This window comes from Nesoenas mayeri (genome assembly GCF_963082525.1).
Source record: "Nesoenas mayeri genome assembly, chromosome: 1".
Taxonomy (NCBI): domain Eukaryota; kingdom Metazoa; phylum Chordata; class Aves; order Columbiformes; family Columbidae; genus Nesoenas; species Nesoenas mayeri.
Window position 1 is genome coordinate 14,960,922 of NC_137541.1, and position 16,371 is coordinate 14,977,292.

At 37.2% G+C, this 16,371-nt stretch overlaps 1 protein-coding gene across 4 annotated transcripts in view; it reads right to left on the reverse strand.

The window, feature by feature from the left end:
* SRPK2 (SRSF protein kinase 2) overlaps positions 1-16,371 on the reverse strand; it is a gene marked incomplete at its 5' end in the record, with an annotated part of 91,902 nt that overhangs the window by 20,790 nt on the left and 54,741 nt on the right. For 3 of the 4 annotated variants that reach the window (XM_080356025.1, XM_080356026.1, XM_080356023.1), the window contains 5 exons: positions 2,059-2,547; positions 3,502-3,748; positions 5,194-5,219; positions 7,247-7,412; positions 13,019-13,125. In XM_080356025.1, the coding sequence (XP_080212151.1) occupies positions 2,059-2,547; positions 3,502-3,748; positions 5,194-5,219; positions 7,247-7,412; positions 13,019-13,125 (1,035 nt within the window). The remainder of the gene's footprint in view (positions 1-2,058; positions 2,548-3,501; positions 3,749-5,193; positions 5,220-7,246; positions 7,413-13,018; positions 13,126-16,371) is intronic. The other variant, XM_080356024.1, reaches the window with a different exon arrangement.

Sequence of the window (16,371 nt, forward strand, 5' to 3'; positions counted from 1 at the left end):
ATGAAAATACAGCATATTAAGATAATTTTGGAATATGACTGAGAAAAGATACAAGAAATAACAGTCAAAAGCTGAAGCCAGATGAGTTCAAGCTTGCTACAATTCTTCTGAAATAACTGAGTACTGACCAGTGGAACACTCTTCAACCACACCAGAATTTTTTAGCTTTTCATTTGTCCAAATCAAGAGCAGGTGTTATCTTTTTGGAAAATATGTTTTATGCCAAACATAAAAGTTGCTGGGCTTAATAGATGGTGTATTAACGGGCTATAAAGATTATAAAAGGAAGTCAGGTTACATGATGTCATGATCACCTTCTGCCTTTACAACTATGGGTATAATGCTTACTTGCAACTATAAACTTCCTTTTTCCTGTGTAGACTGACCTATCAATGCAAATATTTAATCTACAATAACTCATCTAATATCCTCAGAAAGAAGTTCTACAGCAGAAAAAAACAAACAAAAAAATCACAGTTCTGCTTTTTTCTTAAAATGTAAGATCGTAGATTTGCTTGAATTTAACAAAAATGCTTTTGTATTGTGTTCCAAAGTGCATCTATTGAACTCCCAGGTTTGAATGATCAGAGGGCTGGAGCAGCTCTGCCGTGAGGACAGGCTGAGGAGAAGAGAAGGCTCCAAGAATACCTTATTGCGGCCTTTCTGTAATTAAAAGGGGCCTGTAAGAAAGATGGGGACAGACTTTTTAGCAGGGCTGGTTGTCACAGGACAAGGGGTAATAGTTTTAAACTAAAAAAGGGGAGATTTAGGCTACATACAAGGAATACTTTTTTTTTACAGTAAGGGTGGTGAAACACTGGCCCAGGTTGCCCAGAGAGGTGGTAGATGCCCCATTCCTGGGGACATCGCAGGCCAGGCTGGATGGAGCTCTGAGTAACCTGATCTGGTTGAAGATGTCCCTGCTCATGGCAGGTGGTTAGACTAGATGAGCCTTGAAGGTCCTTTCCGAGCCGAACTATTCTATCATTGTATGAATGCAAGAAAAATAACCCAATTTACTTTAAGTAAGCTTAGCTAAACTGTTGCCTTTAATAAGACTATTATTTTTTTTTCTTAACCTAACCATTGCCTTTCTATTCCACACATTCCATATATTTGCTGCTTCTTTTTCTAATGTAACACATACCCAAGCTGCTAGACAAAAGCCTTCCATCAACTCAAAAGTGTTTTTGCCCCCTCTCTATTTCTAACAGCCATTCAAAACCAATACATTTGCTTTTCCTTGAAACCTGCTCTTAGGAGGTCAAAATTCACCACAATGCTTTACGACCAAGTTAACTTAAAAACATCCTCTTCACTTCTAGACTTCTGCTCTGCCTTTGTGCCAAACACCTTCTAAGATGAAATACTCTATTTGAAATAATCATCATGGAGATTTTGCATTCACATGATGTACAGTTCAATGAGCAAAATGTTCAGTGTTGCTGAAACCAAGATTAAACAAGCCAGCAATGAAAAAAAAGGTTTCCAGCAGTGGGCTGGAGCTGTAACTCAACCCCAGCTATGGTTAATCTGACCCCATACCCCACATCTCTCCCCAGGTCTGGGGACTGCCCAGGAAAAAGCATTTGGGAGCAGTCTGCAGAGATTTCTCTGCAGAGGCTGGCACACAGGCACCATCTTTCCAGTGGGTGCTCCTCAGACCCAAGTGCGATGCAGGCCAGGGCAGTAGTGGGTTTGGCACCAACCCAGAAACTAAAACCAATTCATCTGTAGGTATAGCCAGCCTCACTGAGAGGCACTAGACCTAGTGTTCAAGCAAAGTCACAGAAATGGTGTGATGGAATTCTTTTCTGTTATCAAGAAGTCGTTTTGTGTTACTGAAGGAAGTGTGACAGCCTGCTCATAAGGCTTGGTACTGAGTTGTTAGCCAAAAAAACCCAAAACAAATAAAAAGTAAAATCTGCATGCACAGGTCACTTAACACAGATAAAACATATACATGAAGTTTAACCCCACTACTCATTTTACACAAAACATCACCTACAGCTCCAAGAGACTTCAAGCATGGTATATGCCACTAAGAGGAATACTTACTTTTTGGCAAATCCCCAGTGCTTGAAGCTGAAACTGTTCTGCTCCTGTCATGAGATGGGCTGCTCTCCTCTCTTTCGGTTAAAGTTGAACCTTCAGAAACTGCAGAACCACAAGCTACAGACTCTAGAACCCCAGAGAACACTGAAGCTGAAAATTCAGAGAACTGTGACTCAGGAATTTTATGACGTCCATTTGGCAATTCACCATTAAACTGTTCATAGGAGCTGCTATAAGAGTAATCACTTTTTGCATTTGGCTCATCAAGATTATACTCCTCTGGATTTGGACATTCTTCCTCTTCATCATCTTCATCTTCAATCTGTTGTTCCAATAGGAATGGGCCGTTCACAATATGGCCATTTGCTTTGGGAGATTCTATCCACTTAGGGTCTGTGGGGTCAGTGTTGACAAGTTCCTGCTCAACGTCATCATCTTTTTCAGTGTTTTCTTTCTCTGTGTCTTCTTTTTCATCTTGATCTTCTGCTTCACCTGAGATATTTCAATGAGCAACACAGTAGATCATACATCAATATACCATTTTAAAATTAAGCATTCCTAATTTTTAGCTCTTCAGTAACTACTTCTGACATCTCACACAAGGAAAAGACTAAATATCACTGAAATACGCAAAGACTTTAAAATCTAAATTAAAGGCAGAAGAAAGAATAAGGCTGTTGGAAAAAATAAACAATGGGAAGTGGTCCGAGAGGGAACAATTCAGAAGAGAAGAATGCTATGAAGGAAAGATATACGAGGTCTTGAAAGCAAACTTTACAAATCCGCAACTCAATCTGTGTCAAACAGGGAGTCGTGACACAAGTAGGTAAACTCGCAGTGAGGGCAGAACAAAACTAAACCAAACCAAACAACAGCCTCAGTAGTTATATTTTTGTCAGAATTGGAGAGAGGTGACAAGAAAACCAGGGAAGCAAGACTGGAGCTGGACCACAACAATTATGCTCCAAAACTCCAGGACTGAACAAGAATTTTAACAGGACATCTTAAAAAATTTTAGTGAAAAAGCTGCAATTATTATTACCTGGTAGATCAGTAGAAGCAACATTTTAACAAGGAAAGGAGAATGCAAGGATGATTCTAACTACATTAATGTTACAGAATAAAAATTCATCTTATTTTTCTTCTTTCTCACCAAGATATTCGGTTATGCCACTTAATGTGCTATGATAACTGACTGTTCTTTTGAAGTTTCTATGTGCTCTTTTGTGGGATTTGATAGCTAGACTGCTGTTGATATTTTTCTTCACTTCTATAGTAAGTTTGACTTTTCCTTTTTAGACTTTGTAGTTATGATTCTACCTATAGGAGAGAATGAAACTCAACGATCTGAGAAAGTTGGGAGACTTTGCTCATTGCATGAGATGCGATGCTGCAAGTACTTCCCCCTCTGAAACAGTAAACTCAATAAAAGCAGGTAATACTAACCATCATCATTTCCAGCTTCTTCATCTACTACCTCTTCTATATCAGCTGTTTTTAGTTTCACCTCTGGGTGGTACTCATCTTCTTGTTCATTTGATGGCACAGCAGAGGTTACATTTTCTTCTATTTTTTTCCTTTCGGCTTCTCGCTCTAGTTCTTCTATTTCTTGCAGGCGTTTTTCTAGCAGCTCAGCTTGTCTCTTCTGTTTTTTCTTCAGTTTTTTCTTTTTGTTTTTGGATATTTTTCCCACCTGAAATATTAATACAAATGACAAAAACAACAAAAAAACCCACCTCTAAACAATTATTCTCAAGGTATCTCACCAAATTCAATTGCAGTACAATTCCTTTCTATTTGAAAATACCAGATGGCAATTAGTATAGTAAATATATCGCTTTTTCCATTTTACTTCAAATCAAGAATGTAGTAGGGTGATATGATGCAAAAAAGCTATCAAAATAGTTATACATGTTTTTACATGGTTGTATATTATATACAAGAGGTAAAATACATCTACAACGCCATAGCAAAATTCCTATAATCTTGACTAGGCACAATAATCTTACACTTAAGTCTAGATCAACAGATGAGATTGCATGAGGAAAATAAAATAGTCTACTATCATATCTAGTTATTTACATTTAAATTTTGTACATGATTTCTCTATCTGTACAATGCACGTAATGATTAGCGAAAGTATGCTGAGAAAAATATGAGAAAGCCAAAGGGATTGAAAATGGTAAAGAATGTTAAATAAATCCTGCGTTGTTCAGCTATTTCCCTGTGAAAGGAAAGCATTTTTATAATTCACTTTTGGCCCAAAACATATGAATCACAAACAACAGATGGCCATTATGAAAAGTTTCACATTTTACATAACATAAGGATTGAAAAACTCAGGTACAATAACAAGGAACAGAAAAATTAACACATCTGAGCTAGGACTGAAACACTTATATTTTAAATGAATTCTGACTTCTATTTTTACTATTGATAAATGAGATCTAGCCAGGTTTCATTCATTGTTTAGATATCACAGTGAGAAATCTTCATATAATTCAAAAATAAAAAGAACAAAGTGAAATATTATTTTCTCAAGGTTTTATCTGTAAATCCTGTTATCCCAAACAGAAGCTACGGGACAGTCAAAAACAGACAGTTAATTTCACAATCCTATTTATTTTCATCCCTGTTGTATGCCCACTGAAATTACGTTCTTTCTGTATATATAGACACAGAAAGCAGGTTTGACCTTAGATATTTTTAAACAGCTGTATTATCAGTGGTTATTTGCTATACGTATACGGCAAAACAATCTTTCAAATAAAATTCCCCCTCCTTTAAAGCCTTGATGTCCTTAAGCTATCTGCAATGCATGATGTTTAGTGCATGCACCTATTTTTGCCAGGATTTGAACGGAACGGATTATTCCTCGAGAGATGAAAATGGCAATGCTTAACTTTCTTTGACACAGCTATAGAATTCTAAGTCTATGAGAGTTTCCATCAGAGAAATACTGTGCTTAAAAATGGGAAGGCCAAAGACATTAAAGGAAAAGTGTTCTCTGAAAGATAAAAGCTTTATTCAAAGGAAGCTTTTAAAAATGGTAGAAACTACCAACAGTCTAATAGCTATTAATACCTACAGACATACAGAAAATAAGATAGTTAATTTGAGTTATATAAGAATACTTACAGGCTTTTGTTGTGGAGCTGTACTCACTAAAAAGAAAAAAATAAAAATTTAAACTTATATTTTTACAAAAACAACTCTATAAAACCAGAAAGTAGTACAAATTATGTAAAAATATTCTTAACAAAATATAAGCAATTCTTTTTTTATTTAGCCAGATTTTTTTATTGGTATTTACAAGTACCTGCTGCCTGAAATACTTTTATCTCTTCATTAGGGCATCTGGAAATGGAAGGAGCTAGCATCAATTTCTATGTACTCTCTCGTGGTTGGTGGAGAGTTAATCAAAGTCAGAAAGGAAAGTTTGAATCAGTAAAGAGTGGACAGAAAATCTTAAATGACTGCAGAGCTGTCACAGATGAAATGTATGTAGTCATCTGACTGAACAGGTATAGATAGATTTCAAATAGCTCTGGTAATATCAAAGATGACTACTGTGTTGCGCTCAATAGAATATTCAGATATTCATGTTTCCTCTGTTCTGACACGAGGTGGTTTGGTCGCTAGGAGTGAAGGAACAGAGAAGTGCCGATGGCAAAAAGCGCAGCACCAGAGCAAAGCACGGCCACCTCTTCCTGAGCACCTCTCCAAAGGACACCAGCAGTGACTGGGGTGATGAGATGCCAGCACTAACTGTGAGAATGCAGAGAACGGCAACAGGAGCCACACAACTCCCACACTCCCCCCCAATAATCAAAACCAATGGAAACAACCAAACATGGGAGACAGAGGCAAAGGGGGAGAAAGAGGAACTAAACGGGGGAGGAGAACCTCTCATGAACTTCTTCAGACACATGGGCATATGGCGATTAACAAATACAAAATAAAAAGCTGAGACAGTTGAGACTTCAGAGATTTTTGTATAGGGTTCAGCTCCTGCTGCTAAGTTCAGGGAAAACCTGCTTGCATGGCTCTGAAAGGGCAAGGTTCTCAAAAACATTCTTAAATTTGAGCACCATCACGGTTCTAAACCAGGAAATCATGCAGAACCTATTCCTGAAATGCTGTAAAGAAAACACATCTTCAACTCCAGTGTGGAGAGCCATAGATTTAATTACAATTTACTAAGAACAAAGTGTGGTGGTAAGAACTTCATCAATATATTCCTTAAAATTATATTTATTTAAATGTCAGGAAGCAATATAAAGGCTGCATGAACAAAATCAAGTTACTTTCTGCACAAATAATGTACAGTCTTTAGCTATGTAATTACACTTCATGTAAAATTCAATGCAATATATTAATGATTTATAAGATTTTGCACCTTAACATATATAATACTGTGAAATATTTATGGATTTTGACCACAGTGTTTGGTCCTGATACAGCAGGTATTTTATTATACCTCAAAGATTTTAATCTGTAATATATTTTGGGCAATATTACAAAGGTATTTAAATGTTATTTCTCCACTCCCTGTAGCTGATGTGCTGGACTGGCAAATAAATGTACATTTACTGATTGCTGTGAACTTCTTCACCTTGGTTTCTCCCAGCTAAACATAATGTACAGTTCCTATCTGAAGTCTCGGCAAGTTTAACATAAAACATTTCACATATGGTGCTAGTGAGAAGGTCTTATCACTAATTCAGTTAGGTACAACAAATTCAATTTTCAAGGGTGAAAAACTATGGACTTTTCATTGTGCACTGAGAATAAATTATGATTGATGAGAAGGCAGATAATATCACAGGATGTTGATGAATTTGTAATGGAACCAGACACACATTTTAGATGAGATTATTAATTATTGTCAATATTAGAGATGCAAGGCTTCAGTGCAACTAAAACCCAGCCATTAGAGCTTGTGGGGTGGGAGCAGAGTAAGTTTATACCAATAAATCTTTTTCTGTATCTGGAGACCCTGAAAACTTGAATGTGCAAAACTGAGAAGAAAGCATTTCCCTGATAGTTTCCAGAGCATAAATAAGAACTAACTAGACATCTGTTTTTCACATGCAACTATTTGAAATGTTAGTTTTCATGAAATTAAATATTGTTAGCATTAATATACTGATGGAACTTTACTACACTGCGCTTAAATACACTATCATACCTGCTGAGCCAGAGGGGGGAGGAGCACCAGCTTTCTGCCACTCAGTCGCTTCAGCAGCCATTCTACGAACATAGGCATCGTCCACGCACATCAAAATGTTTTCTGGCTTTATATCCGTATGAATGATCTTGCACTTGCTGTGTAGATAATCTAGACCTTGAAGTACCTAATTACAAAAGGATTGTAAAAAATTTTATTTTAATTACCCAGCCCAAGCTAAATCCATTTATTAGCAATACAGATATGTTCAACTGATTGCCTGCATTCCATATGCGTCCTGATAGGATAATTTATTTAGCTCATAAATGCAGTTACTGAGATGCTCATGAGTAAGACACTTTGCTGGATGATTTGTGTTGATGACAGCAACCTGCTTTCAGACTTCCATTTCCCAACTGCTCTGTAGTTGATGTGCACATGTGTAAAAAAAATTGATACATCTTCCTTCGAGAGAGGAATTTGGCTGCTCAGTCAGAAAGGCTGATCCTCACTGGTGCATTATTTGAAAGGTAGTTAGTTGAAAAAAATCACTTCAAGTACTACATACTGTAACTGAAGTCTAGTTTGTAAATAACCATCTTACAATTGATTATTTAAAAAAAAAAAAGGCAAATGTGTTGTTGGGATGAAATGCTAACTATAGTTTCCCTAAGAATGCCAATAGTAATTCAGCTTTTAATGTGACAAAGAGGTCAGATAAGGATTTGTCCACCTGTATTTGTCACATGTATTTTTCCACTAGTCTTTCATAGTCTCTGCAGGCTAAATTCTGCTAGCTCATATCGAACTTGCATATCCATAGTCTTAAAAAAAGCATCTGGGACAAAAATTAAAATATTATTTTTATACAACAAAAAAATTTCTCAAATTCTGACTGGAACAGAAATACAACCGTTTCCATGATTTTACAAGTATTTTAGGTACGACCTTGGTATGATAAACTGTGGAAGTCAATTACTACAACTACTTAGTACAGAATAATGTAACAGTGTAAACCAAGTTATTGTCATGATAACCTACTGAAATACTGCAGAAAAATATCAGCAAGAAAAAGAAAAAAAAGGCAGAAATCTATCTGACCCTATTTAGAAGACTTATTTTGATTTTTAGAGAATGTTCTCCAGCAGGAAACAGACCTCCAGACTGACGAGCTCCAGCTACAAGAGCATCCTCCCACTCTAGGTATTTCATAAATAAACTGGCAAGCTCCTTGTTCTCAGGATCCTTTAAGACATAACTAGCTAGGGTGAACTTTAAAGTGTTGCTTCAAATACCAGTAACAGAATACAAAGACATCAGTCTACCACCCCATCCTGAGCTAGTACCAGAGCTGGAACATCATCCAGCACACACGGTAGCTCAGGAGAAGAACACTCAGGTTAACGTGTCCTAGAAACACCTCCAGTGCACAGCTCTGCCGTTGCCAGTTCTGGAGCCAGACCAGAACAGTGACTGTTTGGAAAAGCTTTCTTGACATGCCTGTATAAAACCTGTGTGTTCACTTAAGCAGCACTCAGCGTTGGTGCCAATGATAAAAACTGTTGCATTCTTGAAGATTTGGATTGTTTTCCTGCAGATCCAAAATATGCTTGACTACTTGCCAAAGCAATGGAAAGAACGTACAGTACATCTCAAAGTAAGAAACGTTAAAGAAAGGTTGGTTTATACTGGGAAGGTAGTTAGTGGTTAAGTGACTTCAAATATTAAAAGAAACACTAACAGCAACATAAAGATGGATTATAATTGTCTCTTCCCTCCCCCACTACACTACAGACCATTGAATACGTGTAATTCTGAGGCCAAGGAAAAAATATTCCAGAGTACACTGAAAGCCATCAACATTCAGAAGGGAAAATATCTGTTCCACTGGGATATGTAGAAGTGGAATTAACATGAAAGTACATTTGATATCTTCCACTTCAAAAAGGTAGCCTCTCCCCCTTTTAAGTAACAGCGCCAGGGAGCCAGCTTTGTTTTTAATTTGGCTGACGAGTCTTTTTTCAAAGAAAATAATAGGAAATAGAACACATTTTAGAATCCAAATTAGTTCTATGACTTACATAAAGACCATTCTGCTAGAACTTTATCATTAGAAAGAATGGTGTTAGCTGTCTTAAAATATGTATCAGACTGCTTCATCCTGAAAACATTATAGTGGTATATTACACCACTAACCAAGTAAGGAAATGTATACTATAGGGACATGCTTTGCATTGTGCTCTGAGATGATGGAGAACAGGGAAAACACTCCTAGTTTTTATTTATTTGTCCACTGAAAAAGGAAAATAATTGACATGGGTAATGTATTGTGACTGAAAAATTAAAACATCCTGTTACCACAATGAAAAATGTAAATCAGAAGGCTGTATTTTTTCCCTCGTAAATGTCACACAGCTTCACATAAAGAAACTCATAATTTGCAGTTTCTAATTAATATTAACTTATTTTTCTTTCTTTTTCATTCAAGGAGACACACTGCATTGACCCATGAAACAGATTATTTACTGTACTGTAGATCAAAATAACAGTTAAAATTTCCATTGGCCATCGACACGATTTCTGCCTCAGTTTCAGACAATGAACTTTTGAAAAGAGACTGATGCTACACATTTTACAACCCAAAGTAAGGATTCCAGAATTAAATAAATGGACATTTCCAATCATTTCCACTGCAAAAAAGGAACTGCAGCAACTAGTCCTTTTTTCAGTTCCACAAGGTCTTCTCTTGCATGACAGTCATATAACTCTACCCCAGGGGGGAAAAAACTGCTTGAAAACAAAATGAAATTTCTTATTAAGAAACTCAACTCTCAGCTGCATTTTAAAATAAACCTAATGTTGTTCCAACACTCAAAAGTACTCAAAAATTGAAAATATATTTTCCTAATCAGAACATAAAAATTTCCTTTTCAACTGTAGCATAGAGTTACAGTACTTTCTGAAACAAAATGGTTTGCTGTACAGTAACACCAGTGCAATAATTGAATGGTTTCGTATTCAAGTTTCATAAATAAGTTCTTAAAACGTGTAGCACAAGTTTTGTCTGAGTAGAAGAATAAGGATCTGTATTACATTCAATGAGATTAACAACATGGAAGTCTCACCAGTTAATGCCACTCTCACTAGTCCAAACAGTTCATTCCAAAAGTTAAACCTTTTTAAACTTTCAGGACTAATCCGTTACTTTTTTTTTTCAGGTATCAAGTGTTTTCATTACTTGAAATTTTTACCTTTGCTTACATTCAAAGAGTAATTTAGGTTGGATGACTGTGTGATTCAAACCGCCCCCTCTAAGTCATACCAGCTTCCAAGTTGTACCTAATGCCAAAAGAGCCTTTACGCAGGTGATTTCTGTCTCCTAAGAAGATGACTCCATAACACCGCCTAACACTGTAGATAACCTGTTCAAGTGCCTGACCACCCTCACTACAAAGAATTTTTCCTAATATGTAACCAGAATTTCTCATTTTGTAATTCATGTACGTTGCTTCTTGTCTCATTTCTGTGTATTTGCAAGTGGAGTCTAGCTCCATTTTCTCTCTTTGTGCTGAAGAGATCAAAAGTTTCCCCCTTTATTAGCCTTTTCTTCTTAAAAACAAACAAATCAGTTCTCCCAAAACCCCTTATCCACCATATGCTGCAGCTCCCTCATCCTCTTCGTGGCCTTTCACTGGACTCACTTCAGCAAGCAAGCAACTCTTGCACTTGGAAGTTCAGAACTGTAGGAAGTCCTGAAGGAATAAACCAGAGCCCTCATTCTGCTCCCTATGCCCTTGGCTAATGTGGCCTGCTACGTGGTTTGCTTCAGCAACAGGATCCACCACTGACTCACGTTCAGCTTGTCTACCAGGACCCTTTGTGCCAAGCCTGTCATCAACCTTCACATTTTCAATTAGTTCTTCCTTATTCATAACCAGCCTGGCAAAGTGCAGCTCCAACTTGTCTCCTTGCTGAGACACACCTCACCCCATGCTGAAAAATTGTTCTCAACACACTCCAGAAATTGTCTTGACTGCATGTGCCTCATCAGAGCAACTATCAAGATGGTTGAAAGTCTCCCAGCTTTTTCCAGTTGTCAAACAAAGGTGCTTTTAATCTATTTCTGAAATCAGCAGTCTGTAACAGACACATACCTAGCATGATGTCACCCTTGTTGGTCTCCCCTCTGACTTCACCCTACAGCAAAGACTCAAACATTTAAGCTCAATTCCTTTTCCCTGGTCATCCTTTCTCAAGTGCCTTTATCAGGCTACTGCTGCTCCCCAGGCATCTATCTCACCACACCTTTCCTATCACAATGAGGTTGTATGGACTTACAGTTCCTGCTCTTTGCTCCCCATGCTGTATGTATTTGTATATGCCATTTGAGTCAGGTCTCCCAGTCACAATGATCAGAGAAAGCCTCCCCCTAATTCTGTCCTTCAGCCCCCTGTCCTTTGCTGACCCCACTTTCTCATGGAGTTGTGGTCATCATTCCTGAAGATCCCACCTGGAATTCCTCCTCTGCTAGGTTACAGGAGCCTGTTGGCCAAGACGCTGGAAAGCTGGGTTCAGAAGTTCTCATCTTCCTTCCAAAAAGGACTTGTGTTCAGCTTGGATACATTCAGCGCTCTGGCTCCCAGCCTGTTTCTGCCAACAGGCAGCGTAACTGAGGTAAGATCGAACGGCAGCAGGGAGCTCCTAAACCTGGCTCTGCGGCTAAACCCAGTGTATCAAAAAACTACATCATAATTTCTCAGGTTTTGGCTAAACTCCAGGACAATGTTGCAACCAAAGTGAAACTATTCCAAACAAACAAACAAAAAAGGCAACACTTACTGGAAACAGTGGATATTTATATGCACGGATAATACTGATACACAGATTCCCATTACTTGGTAGGCAGCTCGGTTCAGCTGGAGCACGGCCTTACTGCAGCTCCTAATTTCTGGTATCTGAGCCATCTACTTGTATAGAAACTAATGGACCTAAAATTTCAACTGTACGCTAACAAAGAAAGTAACTACATTAACAGATTACTTATTAATAAAACAGAGGTAATGTTGATGAAAGGCAATACAAGTTACCTAAGCACCACAATATTTTATTCATCACCTGTAGGTATTAATCTATGTGCAGTTAATAGCACATACAAAATCAGAGACAGGGATGATTTTTCCTGCTGAGACACTACTTCTCCTTAAGATCATCTCTCAGCAATTTGATTTTCATAGTATAGCTAAAGAATATATTTTGAAAGAACATGCCCAGTGAAATGTTTTGAACGGTTTCATCTCTGACTCCATAAAGACTTAAATACAGATAGACAATAATTTTCAAAGAACAATTTTTTCCTTGAGAACCTGTTTTTCAGAGACACAATTTTTCTTCAGTTTTATAAGAATATATTATTACCCACTGTTCTGATGTTTTATTTTCCAGAAGATCTTATTAAAAAGCATGACACATCAACCAAAACTGCAATTGAATATGAATATCCTTACAGCTACAAAAAAACTCATTGCTTCCAGTTTTTATTTTCTAAAGCAGATCAAGAAACTCCCTCATCAGTGGGAAATCTTTATAAAAAAGAAACAAACAGCCAAACAACCCAGCATTCAGAAATGCAGGCTATCCAGAAAGATGCTCTTACAACTCTGCCCTGGGGTTACCAGTAAAATGATCATATCTGAAGATATTTGTTAGTAAGAATTCAGCTGAAATATCGTCGTTCTAAGCTTCAAACTGTTATCAATGGTGAAAAAACCTAATGAAAACGTTAATACATCTTACCTGTCGAATTATACTTTTTACACAACGAATGGGAAGGCCTTGATAATTGGACTTGATTATCCATTTTAGGAGATGATGTCCAAGTACTTCGAAGACCATACAGACATCTGGGATTTAATTAAGGATAATTTCCGAGTAAAATTGTTGGTGAGATCAACACAAATGTTTTTATACTGGCTATAGCAATCATCACCCTGTTTAGAGGGAAAACAGTTTCCCCTTAAACGAGGAAAACTTAGTATATGCTTTGGTACTACATTTCAATTACATATAAACACATACAAAACCACAGTGAGCAAACGTAGAACAAATTAAAATTTAAAAAATTAACTATGCAAATTTTGTCAGTTACTTCTAAATATTAACAATAGTATTACGGTGGACAATGAAATAAGTAATTGTAAAAAAGTAACAAATTTATTTTCTCTTTCTTCGAAACAGAAGTATTGATTTAGTCTATCATCTCTACTTTCTAATCTATTTTAAATTAAATGAATAGAAGGTTTTAACAACAAAAGACTGCAATAACAGTGTTCTAGAAAATAAACCATCATAAATATCTTTTTTATTAGGTTCAATTAAGAATAATTTGCCAACAAAGACTGAAGTAGTAACAGAATGGATCTCTTACCATCTACTGTTTTAACTACAGAGAATTACGGTAATCACCAAAGAACTCAGAAACAACAAAAATGCAGAACTCGGAAGCAACATGCAAAAAACACAAGGCCAAAAAGTTTAATTTTACACAGCACCTATTATTGGCCACCAAAAGAGGCCAACAGTAGAGGATCAGGGAAGAGTATTAGGAAAAAAACAAGATGTTGGAACTTCCAGTGATTTATGGTTCAGGGGCTTTCTAAGTTAGAGATTCTACACTTAATATACCTGGGTAGGTTGTCTTTCTATTGAGAAAACATTCAGATATTCAAGCTAATTGTAAGTTTTACCACCCACAACATTCTGACAAGAAATTATACAATTAGATTATACTGAATTAATCCTCAGACATGAGCTTGGAACGACCTTAATGTCCCTGGAAATCAGAAAGAATGTTAAAATCTTAACTACATGATACTATAACCTTGCAAAGGATAATGAAATACAAATAATAGAAAATGAATTAATTGACAGATACTGCAGGAAAATCTGAGTGGATTAAATTAGACAGTCTGTGTATCTCAGAGATCATTCATAGGGAACTACACTGTTAGGGGAGAAATCTTACCCACCTTCTCTAAGTTTTATTATCTAGAGCCTTAGCAATGATCTTAGAGTCACTGTCTTGTGTCAAAATGAGACTTACCTTTGTCTATGGGTCCACCATCCATATTCTTCTCAAGTACATGTCTATATGCAGAAAACTAACTGAAGTTTTAAAATTACCTCCCCTAGGCTGGAGTTAGACCAAAGTTAAACAGTCTCAAGACTGGTCAAATTCAAAAGGTCTCAAGACTAGTCCAGAGCACACTGTGAAGAACCATAACATTTTGATTGCTGCTACCTGTTCATCTCACTTCATGTTCCTTAATTCCTGTATTAGAGGAGACAGTGAACAGTCATTTCCCAACCATATCAATCAAGTCTACTCAGAATGTTATAAAACTCTGTTCCATTCAGAAGAGGAAATAGTCTTGGTTACTGTACCACACAACCATCCAACGAACAGAAGTCACTAGTAAAGCACGCAGCCATCAAAAAGGATGAGCAGAGCACATTAGCTCTGCAGGGCTTATTAACTGAGCCCACGCAGTGAAATTGCAACATTACAGCAACACAGATTGCAGAAAGGCAACACACTGCAGCATTCAGAAAAGAAATTTAGGACACTCGCCCACAGTTCTTCAGACCACTGCTGCTGCAGACTCTCTGATTCACATTCCTGCCATTCCTTGCACTTACAGGAGCATTAAGCCTTGCCAGTAACCAGAATAGCTGAGAAGCAAGGAAGGGGAGAGCACTGAGAAGGCAGCGCAAGGAGGAATGACAGAGGCAAAGACAGGGAAGGCCAAGAGAAGCGATGGCTACCTGAAAAAGATTGCAATGTTTTTCTGGGAGGACTTGGAGAAACTCTAAGTGTGTTCAGTATTGGGGAGGCAACTGGGATGGCGAGAAGACATACAGGAAGCTCAGTGTTTGGAGTAGGTATGTGAAAGTGGGACTATTGTCTTATTTACTATCCTGAACTGGGAAACTACCTGTAAGCCAGACTGGCCACAACAAAAAGTTTGGGTAAAGCTGTGCATTAACTGTTAGGAAACCAGCCTTGCAAGCCTCAGGATCTTCCTACAGGACTAACACCCTCACAGCTGAGCACATCCAAAAAGTCCTCCAGCAAAACTAAACCTGAAGCCCACCCAGCAGACACGACAGGTAACATTCTTCAAAACAGTTTGGGAAATGTCTGAAAGGGGGAAACTGAACGGAGAAGCAAAAGTGAGAGCAAACATAACACAATATTAATCAGCTGACAGGCTTCAGTACTTAAAACTGTTTGTCTTGACTAAAATCCTACATATAACTATCTATGTACCTACAAACACACGTTACAGGAGCATTTAGAAATCTGATTAAGGTTAAGGGCTAGTTAAGCTAAATGAAACAAGGCTCTGGTACTAACTTCTGGATGTTTCTCAGTCGCTTCTGGATTGGCAGCATTTAGGCTCTATGGTATTTAATTAATGCCATATATTCTTTGGACATAAATTTATTACAATCATTATAATGTCTGATTGTGTCAGGAACGTTTCTTCTTTATTTTTTTACTTGTCTTTCCAAACACTTCTTTCATTATGTGCTTATCTGAATCTTTTACTAAAAATGCTGCATTCAAATAAACATGTATTAAGGCTCTAATAAATATCCAGTGCAGATAAACATCATCTACACTTACTGAAAACACCGAAGTGCTCAAGTTCAGGTATTCTGTTATTTCCTGAAAAAATAATAATTGCAACCTTTTAAAAATGTAGAAGTAGTTAAAAATTATCAGTCTAGTGTGGCATAGCACACAATGTTAAAACCCTTGTGTATATACACACTTATTACAGCTCTTGGGAGAAAGAATACTGTTTTCAGACATGCAGTGCAGGCCAACAACTCTGCACATTCCCAGCTCTTTGCTACATGGCTCTTGACAAGTTTCCCTGTTTGGAAGCTCCATGACATTTTGTGATATTAAGACATCCAGAGGATTCACCCACCCCTCTTCTGTCTTGCTTTAACTTTAAAATGTATTCCATAACCAATAAGCAAGCCTCTATGAAGCATATGTTGTTTTAATTTCCAGTCAAGGAACAGATATTTAGTGACTTGCCCAAAGGAAGCTGAAAACAGCAGAGCATGGAAAAACT